This window comes from Echinops telfairi, unplaced genomic scaffold, assembly GCF_000313985.2.
Source record: "Echinops telfairi isolate 266 unplaced genomic scaffold, ASM31398v2 ScPeMD7_18;HRSCAF=68, whole genome shotgun sequence".
NCBI lineage: Eukaryota > Metazoa > Chordata > Mammalia > Afrosoricida > Tenrecidae > Echinops > Echinops telfairi.
The window spans coordinates 84,637,467-84,645,916 of NW_022103915.1; the positions used below are offsets into that span (position 1 = coordinate 84,637,467).

Here is an 8,450-nt window from a genome sequence, read left to right on the forward strand (position 1 = left end):
CTAGACTGGAAGTAGCAATAACTGCACTCTGCTGTCTCCTCTGACCTTGAAAAAGACAGATAACTTCTCTGCGTGGCTCTTCCCGGGACCTAGAGGAGTAGGTGTTTCCTAGAGCTGTTGTGTGGCTGCGTGTGGCTGCGGTCACCTATGGGAGGGAAGCACTGTGAACCCCTGTAGGGAATCCCGTCAAAGCAGGAACGCGGGGCTGTTCTTACAGTCAAAGAGTGCGAGCACACGTCTCCATCCTCTTCCTTCATCTTCTACTCTCCGGAGGCCTGTGGGCCCTTCCGGGTCCCTTCTCTCTTCCTTAGGTTGTCATGGTGGGGGCAAGGGGCTTCCCAGGCTTGGGGACAAGAAGAATGCCATCTACTCTCTGAAATTGTGTTCCTCAGGTAGGCCCCTGCAGGCACCCTGCTTCAGTGAGAGGTGAGCCTGACACCCCATGCTGGTGAGCAGGAGCTGCGGCTGGAAGGCACATCGGCAGCCATGGACAGTGCCCTCTCCCCCTGCGTCCATCCTCCTCGGCCCCTCTCCCAGCTCCGCTGAGCCCCCTCGATGAGAAAGGGGCGTAAATCCCAAGAGACTGGAGCTTCCCACCCAGCTTGTGAAGGCCGGTTTGGTTCTGGACTCCTTTCCGAAAGAAAGGCCCAGCCGGGTGAGCCGGCTTGTCACTGCTTCAGCCAGCCATGTCCTTCAGCGCCACCATTCTCTTCTCCCCACCCAGTGGGAGCGAGGCCACCTGCTGCTGCTGTGCCTGTAAGAACGAGACGAGCGGGGGCAGCACGGGCTCCCAGGGCGGGCACCCCCCGCCCAGCACCCCGATCACTGTCACCGGGCACGGCCTGGCAGTGCAGAGCTCAGAGCAGCTCCTGCATGTCATCTACCAGCGGGTAGAGAAGGCGGTGGGCCTGGCCGAGGCGGCCTTGGGTCTTGCAAGGGCCAACAATGAGTTGTTGAAACGTCTGCAGGGGGACGTGGGTGAGCTCCGGCAGGGGAAAGCGCTCCCCCTGGATCAGGATGGTGGAGGCGCTGCGCAGAGCCCCCCACCTGAGGAGCCTGAGCCCCCCAAGGAGAGCCCTGGGGAAGCCTGCAAGGCCCTGTGCACAGGCGACGAGGAGTGTGACAGCGTGGGCAGTGGCGTGCAGGTGGTGATCGAGGAGCTGCGGCAGCTGGGAGCAGCCTCAGCTGGGGGGCCTGGTCCGCTGGGCTTCCCCACCACCCAGAGATGTGCACTGGCTGCCAACGAGGGGCCCTCGCTGCTCAACCCTGTGAGTATGGGCAGAGGAGGGACAGGGCGCCATCCTTCCTGAGTGTTAGCCCCGGGTCCCGTCTCCTCCCCGCCTGCCCCCCACCCCTTTCTCTTCTGTTCATCTCCCAGCCCTCCTTTGCTTGGATTTGTACTAAAACGACAGGACTGCTGCTTCTCCAGCCTTTAAGGCTCGGCAGCGTTCCTGTTTTCTCACAGGCCGTCAGGTGCTGTGGCAGGAGGTCACGGGGTGCAGACGGGGCCTGTGCTCCCTCTCAGGAGCTCCTCCACGGCACCTTCTCCTCCACTGGCTCTGCCTCTCCTGGCGAGAGTGCCTGCCGTGCACAGACGGCTCATTCATATTTTATCACAGGCCCTCTGCTTGCCAAGAGGAGTTCAGTATGGGGAGAGATGGGAATGTGGAGGAGAGCGAGGCACAGGGAGAGAGATGCTGGCAGGGAAGCGGCAGCAGTGAAGGGCTGAGGGAGGAGCACAGTGGAACGGGGAACATAGCAGAAAGATGGATTTGTGTGGAAAGGGGGCACTCCCTGTGGGAAGGAGGATTTGAGGCAAGGTGAGAGGGGAGCTAGAGAAAAGGAAATAAAATGAGAAAAAGAAATGGAAAATTGAGAATTACTAGTTAGGGGACACACATAGGGAGGAAGAGCGAAGAGGAGGGAGGCCGCTAGTGAGCACATGTTTGGAGCAGGGACAGCCGGAGGCGTACGAGGTTCTATTTCTGGAGACTGCTCAGGGCCACAGGAGCAGGGAACCCTGGCCGTGTGGAGTAAAAGCTGCAGAACAACGTCGCGTGTAAAAATACTGAAAGGAGATGGGGAAGCATCGAGAGCGATCGCAGAGATGGAAAGTAGCAGATGTGTTACCACTTGAAAGCCAGTGGGAGGTTTGCCTCCACCCTGTCCTCCCTCCTCCTCCTCCCCCCAGACACCACGCAGACACCCAGGCAAGCGTAAGGGAGCAGAACAGGGCAGATGGGAGGGATGTAACTCCCAGCCCATCTGCAGGGTTTGAGAAACGACTGTGTGGACTCCCCTTGGCCCCTGCAATGTAACACTGCCACTGGCCACTGTGCCCCCAAAGCCAGAGCCATGTGGCTAATGGCCACAGCGGCTGCCCCTGTCTGTGCCTGCCTGGCCAGGGTGTCAGAGGTTGGGGATGAGGGGGGAAGCTTGGGGGTGAGGGGCAGGGTAGGGGCCGGGCCAGACCCTGGGCTGTGGGCTTGCAGTCAGGGAAGGCTTCCAAGACTCCAGGATGGAGTTAGATTCCACAGAGCGGAGAGCAGCTCACAGGTCTATAAATCTCGCCTCCTCCCCCGCTTGTTTCTGTCGGTGTTTCCTTCCCTTCACTTTCACGGTTTGTTTTCTTGACTGCAGATCCCCCTCCCTCCCCGCCCCCACTGCTTCTCCCCCTTCCTCCCTCTGCCTTTCCCTGCCCTGCATGCCCTTGAGTGAGGACACAGACGGTCAAACCACAGGTGCCAGGGCAGTGTCCAGCAGATGCTGCCAGGCGGGGTCCAGGTGAGGGCACAGGAGTGGCCACCAAAAGGGAGGGCAGCACCCACACTGCCAATCCCTCTAGCGCAGCCGTTCTCAACCGGTGGGTCTCGACCCCTTTGGAGGTTGAGTGACCCTTCCACAGGGGTCACCCGATTCATAACTGTAGCAAAATCACAGTGATGAAGTAGTAATGAAAATAAGTTTATGGTTGGGGGATCATCACTACATGAGGAACTGGATGAAAGGGTCGCGGCATTCGGAAGGTTGAGAACCACTGCCTTAGAGGTCTCTGACTCTCCCTCCTCTGCTCGTTTGTCCCTATTTTTTTCTGTTTCTTGTTGCTATTGTGTTCTCCCCTGGTCCCTTCTTTTGCTTCGTTTCCCTTCCGTGTTCTCGAAACATTTCCCAGCCACATTTCTTAGACCCAAGAGCAAACCATAAGTCCCCATTCACAAATAGAGCATCTGAAGTGTGCCTTGTCCCCTGTAATCTGTCCTGTTGGAGTGACCCAACCTGAGAGACCCTGCACACACAAGGGTTTGCCCAACCTGAGAGACCCTGCACACACAAGGGTTTGCCCAACACACCCATTGGAGTCCTCGAGAACCAACCAAGCCTCTGGCCGTGAAAGACTGCTAGGTTTCCACTCGGTTCACTGTCCTTGATCACCCCCCCCGGCCCCCCCCCAGGCAGCCAGGCTAATAGGCTGTTTGTTCTCTTTTATGTGTGTCTTAGCTGGCCGAGGACTACGTGGCCTCTGAGGGCGCTGTGCAGCGGGTGCCCGTCCCTACTTATGCCAAGCAGCTCTCACCAGCCACACAACTGGCTCTCCAACCGGGGCCAGAGAATGGCGCCAAGCTTCCTCCACCCCACCCTGAAGATGGGCTCAGTGCTGCTGCTGTGCTGGACAGCGCCTTGGAGGAGCCAGGCCCTGGGGGACCTGGGGTGCTGAGACAGCCCCTCGGCTTCCCCGCTTCCCAGCGCAGGACCACAGGGAGTGGACAGAAGAACTCCAGACGCAAACGGGATCTAGTGCTCTCTGTGAGTGGGCTCCATTTGATACTCCCCCCCCCCCCAAGTTTGGAGAGGTGAGTGGGAGTGGGTTGATTTTAAACTTCCTGGTGGTAGAGTGGGTTAGAGGCTGGGCTGTTAACCACTAGGTCTGCAGTTTGAACCCACCAGCTTCTCCACCGGAGAAAGATGAGGCTTTCTGCTGCCATAGAGGTAACACAGCCCTGGAAACCCACAGCGGCAGTTCCTCTGAGCAGAACTCCTCGATGACAGTGCACTTTTGGTAGAGGGAATGAATGCTACCTTGAATCTTAATGGAGAGGGAAAGCAAGAAAGAGACAGAGTCATGCCCTATCCCTAGGGGAGACAGCCCCCCTGAGCAGTTCAGCTTTTAAAAAAAGGTTTTCTAAAGAAGAGGAAGGAAAAAACAAAGAGGAGGAAGGGACTGTATCCCATCTGCTAGTGATCCTGATAGGAAGCTCTGTGAGGCACTGACGGTAGCATTGGCATTTGCCTGAAAATGTAGCCAACTTGCAGAGTGAGCAGCCAGGACAGAAAAACCAAGATGGTCCCAAGCCCCAGGGGTCCAGAGACACTTAGCTCAGTCATCAAGGTTTGGGGATCCAAGTCGTTCCAAGAGTTCTTGGCAGGGGAGGAGCTGGCCTGAACAGAGCTGCCTGGAACTTTGGCTCTTGGAGCTCCAAGACCATACCGCTCAGCTGGGAGCCCTCCAGCCTGGCAGCTAATCCAAACCTAGAGAAGACTGCTAGGTCCAAGGACAGGGTTCTCACCTGGGGTGAATTCTGCCCCCCACCCAGGGGACATCTGGAAGCCTCTAGAGCAGTGGTTCTCAACCTCCCTAACGCCGCGACCCTTTCATACAGTTCCTCATGTGATGGTGACCCCCAACCATAAAATTAATTCCGTGACTACTTCATCACTGTAATTTTGCCACTGTTATGAATCGGGTGACCCCTGTGAAAGGGTCATTCAACCCCCAAAGGGGTCATGACCTACAGGTTGAGAACTGCTGATCTAGAGACAGTTTTGGTTGTTAGAACTGCAGTGGGAAGGGGCGTGCTACTGGCCTCTAGTGGGCATGCTCCAGGCATGCCGCCAAACATTCTACAATGCACAGCATCCAGCCCCATGTCAGGGGTGCTGAGATTGAGGGCGACCATTAGTGGCGTCAATGAGGATGTGGGGGAGTGAGCCCAAGGTGCAGATCCCCCCAGGTGACACTGCCAGAGGGATGCCAACAAAATGACTATATAATTTTTATGCAGTGTTTCCAGAGAAATTCATATATATTTTTTGAAATTCATATTTTTAAATAGAAATATTCCTGTAGTTAGCGATAGCAGCTAAAGCATTTTTCCTAAGTCCAGCGCCCCTTGCCATCAGAGTCATTTCTGACTCCTAGTGACCCGATAGGACGTGGGGTAACTGCTCCTTGGTTTTCCGAGACTAACCCTTTACCAGCGTAGAAAGCCTCGTCTTTCTCCCTTGGGAGCAGCTGGTCATGTGAACTTCTGACCTTGCAGCTAGCAGCCCAACACGTTACCTACCCACTTAGCCACCAGTGCTCTTGAGTCCAGTTTACATATCTTGATATATCTTCCAGGCTAATGCTCTATGCTAATTTCCTTGAATGCACTGCAGTCGGAACTGTAATTATGACCCAATTACAATGCTGTTTCGAATCCTGAGGCTTCCTCTTCACATTGCTATGAGTTCAAGCTGTCATTTTCATTGGCCCGTATTTTTACAGTCACTGATTTTGTCAAATTTTCTGGTGTATGAGCTATAGTATTGTGGTAAGTAGTGTTTTTGAACCTATATTAATAACTTTCTCGAGAATGAAGTAGCAATTCAAGGAAAAGGAGGAGAAATTTTGAAAAGACTTTTGTTAAGTTACTAATAATGTTATAACCAATAATGTCATCACTCATCTGTCAGTTTGTTGTACTGTGGTGCTGGAAGCTTTGCCACTGGCACTTTAAATACCAGCAGCGTCACCCATGGTGGACAGGTTTCAGCCCAGCTTCCAGACGAAGACCAAGAAGACGGAGGAGGCCGTCCATGCCTGGAAAGGCAGCACCGTGTGCCGTGGGGTCAGAAGATGAGCTGCTCAGGTCTGACGTCTCAGGAAGAGCTGCCGCCTCAAAGTAGAGATCACCTTAATGACATAGTTAAAGAAGAGCTTTAGGGACTGACATCTGCTTTCACAATGAAAAGAAACAGCTGCAAACATCCATTAATAATTGGGATGTGGAATGTTCAAAGTATGAATCTAGAAAAATTGGAAGTCATAAACAACTAGATCTTATAAAGATACCTAATCTAGGCATGAAATAGAGTGGTATTGGTCATTCTGGATCACACAACCCCATGGTCTTCTACACTGGGAATGAGAAATTGAAGAGGAGCGACTTCACATTCATCGTTTAAAATAGGACTGGGGTCCTTTTGTCTGCCCGGAGCCATGTGGATATTTATAAAATCATGCTCAGGCCATACAAAATGATCAACTTAAAAATTAGCCTGCTGTATTAATCAAAGGAGCCCGGGTGATTGAGTGCCTAGACATTGAACTGCTAACCACAAGGTCTGCAGTTAAAAACCACCAGCCACTACATGGGAGAAAGAGGAGGCTTTCTACCCCCGTAAAGAGCTACAGCCTTAGAAACCCACAGTGGCAGTTCCTATTGGGTCCCTGTGAGCAGGAAAGGACTTCATGTCAGTGAGTTTGGTTTGGGCTTATATTTGGCCAAACATTGCATTGAATTACTTCACTCCTAATGTGATGGCTGGAACTGCTTCTCTTGGGTGAGGCAGATGATGTTGATGATTCTGAGGGCTTTCTGCAGCCCATGGCCAGATGTTCCCCACCCCTGGTTTAAAAGAACATATCAAAATCTATCCTGGGGTACAATGCTGTTAGTGCTAGGATGAAATCCATATTCCTAAGAGAAAGACCAGTTAATGTAACTATTATTCAAATTTATGCACCAGCCACCAATGCCAAAGATAAGGAAATCGAAGATCTTTAACAATTAATGCCATCTGAAATCAATCAACTGTGCATTTACAATGCATTGATAATTATTGGTAATTTGAATGCAAAAGTTGAAAACAAGGAACGATCTAGAGTTGGAAAACGGTAATAGAAACAACACTAGAGATTGCATGATAGAATTTTACAAGGCTAACTTATTGCAAATACCCATCCAACTGCCTAAACAGTGACTATATGCATGAGCTTACAGATAGGATACTCAGGAATCACATCAACTACGTCTATGGAAAGATGGATGGACAGACTCCGTAGCATCAGTTAAACCTCGGCAAGGGGCCAACTGCTCAAATTCAAGTTAAGCTGAAGGAAATTAAAACTAGAGCCAAACTACAGCCTTGGGTATATTTGACCTGCACATAGAATAGATGTGATGCCTTGAACACTGATGACTGAAGATGAGAGGAGTTTGGGGAATGAGATCAAGAACATCACATCTGAAGGAAGCAAGAGGTCATTAAAAAGAAGAAAGACGGGAACCCAAGAGGCAAGTGAATTTTGGGAATGATGAGGGCAACAAATGTATAGATGTGCTTTACACAGTTGATCTATGTATTGTAATGAATTGTATGAGCCTCAATAAATTGATTTAAAAGAGAGAGAGAGAGAGAAGAAAGAAAAGACCAAAATGGTCTCTATTAAAGCGACCCTGAAACTTTCTCATAAATGTAGAATAGCTAAAGCAAACCAAAGACCTAACATAGTAAAAGGTCTGAACAATCGATTTCCAAGGGCGGCTCAAGAAGACAAAGTATTACAATGAAATGTACAAGGAACTGGAATTCCAGAGTTGAACATGTTTGAACTTCCCTACAAGGTGAGAGAACTGAAGAAAAATTCAGGCCTTGAGTTACAGTGTTGAAGGAGTCCACTGAGCGAAGCAGGAGGCATCAGAAGAAAAAGAAGGTGGAAAGAATAGACAGTCACTGTGCTAAAAAGAATTGGTTGACGTTCAAGGATAGGGCACTGATGGTATTGAAGGAAGAATTCCAAGCTGCACTGAAGGCATCGGCCAAAAACCAGGCTCTAGGAATCGACAGAATTCCCACTGAAGTATCTGAGCAAAAGGACGCAGCACTGGGCGTGCTCACTCCCTGTGCCAAGCTGACAGGAGTCAGGCCTGGAGAAGACTCGATTTGAATGACAGTGTTGGTGAGGACTAGGGGCTCAAACACAGCCAGGAGTGAGAGGAGGGCACTGCGCTCCTTTTGTGTTGTATGCAGGGTGCCGATGAATCAGAAGCAACTTTTCTTCCAAGTCCTCGATTTTACATGGAGGGGGTCTTTGTTTCCCCCTTGGGAATACACCATTCTTAATCAGTTTGTTTCTAATTATCGTTTGGCATTTTGACAATGCTCAGGGACATCGTCTCACTAAGCACAGGAGATGAATTTATGATTTTCCCGCTGTGGACTCTTGGCTCACGATAGGCACCCCACACTAGTTGCCTGTCATAGAACTGGAGCCATATACCTACACATGTATTTCAAGGGATTTCCTCGAATTCATAATATTTAAATCATGAGTAAGTGTGTGGTAATTATACTTTGTGTGAAGACAGCATTTCCGAGTCAATCACTTCCATTCCTCCCTGCCTATC

The 8,450-nt window shown here is 51.2% G+C and overlaps 1 protein-coding gene and 1 long non-coding RNA gene across 4 annotated transcripts in view; one reads left to right on the forward strand and one right to left on the reverse strand.

Annotated features, from left to right (window-relative positions):
* Nucleotides 1–8,450, forward strand: part of CUNH14orf93 (chromosome unknown C14orf93 homolog) — a 25,120-nt gene that overhangs the window by 12,440 nt on the left and 4,230 nt on the right. For all 3 annotated transcript variants that reach the window (XM_004698472.2, XM_045287609.1, XM_045287610.1), the window contains 2 exons: nucleotides 393–1,268; nucleotides 3,499–3,804. In XM_004698472.2, coding sequence (XP_004698529.1) covers nucleotides 687–1,268; nucleotides 3,499–3,804 — 888 coding nt within the window. In that variant the 5' untranslated portion in view covers nucleotides 393–686. The remainder of the gene's footprint in view (nucleotides 1–392; nucleotides 1,269–3,498; nucleotides 3,805–8,450) is intronic.
* The window catches only part of LOC123521396, a 5,741-nt gene continuing 3,052 nt past the window's right edge, over nucleotides 5,762–8,450 (reverse strand). Inside the window, exon 3 of the long non-coding RNA XR_006679843.1 lies at nucleotides 5,762–5,953. This is a non-coding gene — a long non-coding RNA (uncharacterized LOC123521396). The remainder of the gene's footprint in view (nucleotides 5,954–8,450) is intronic.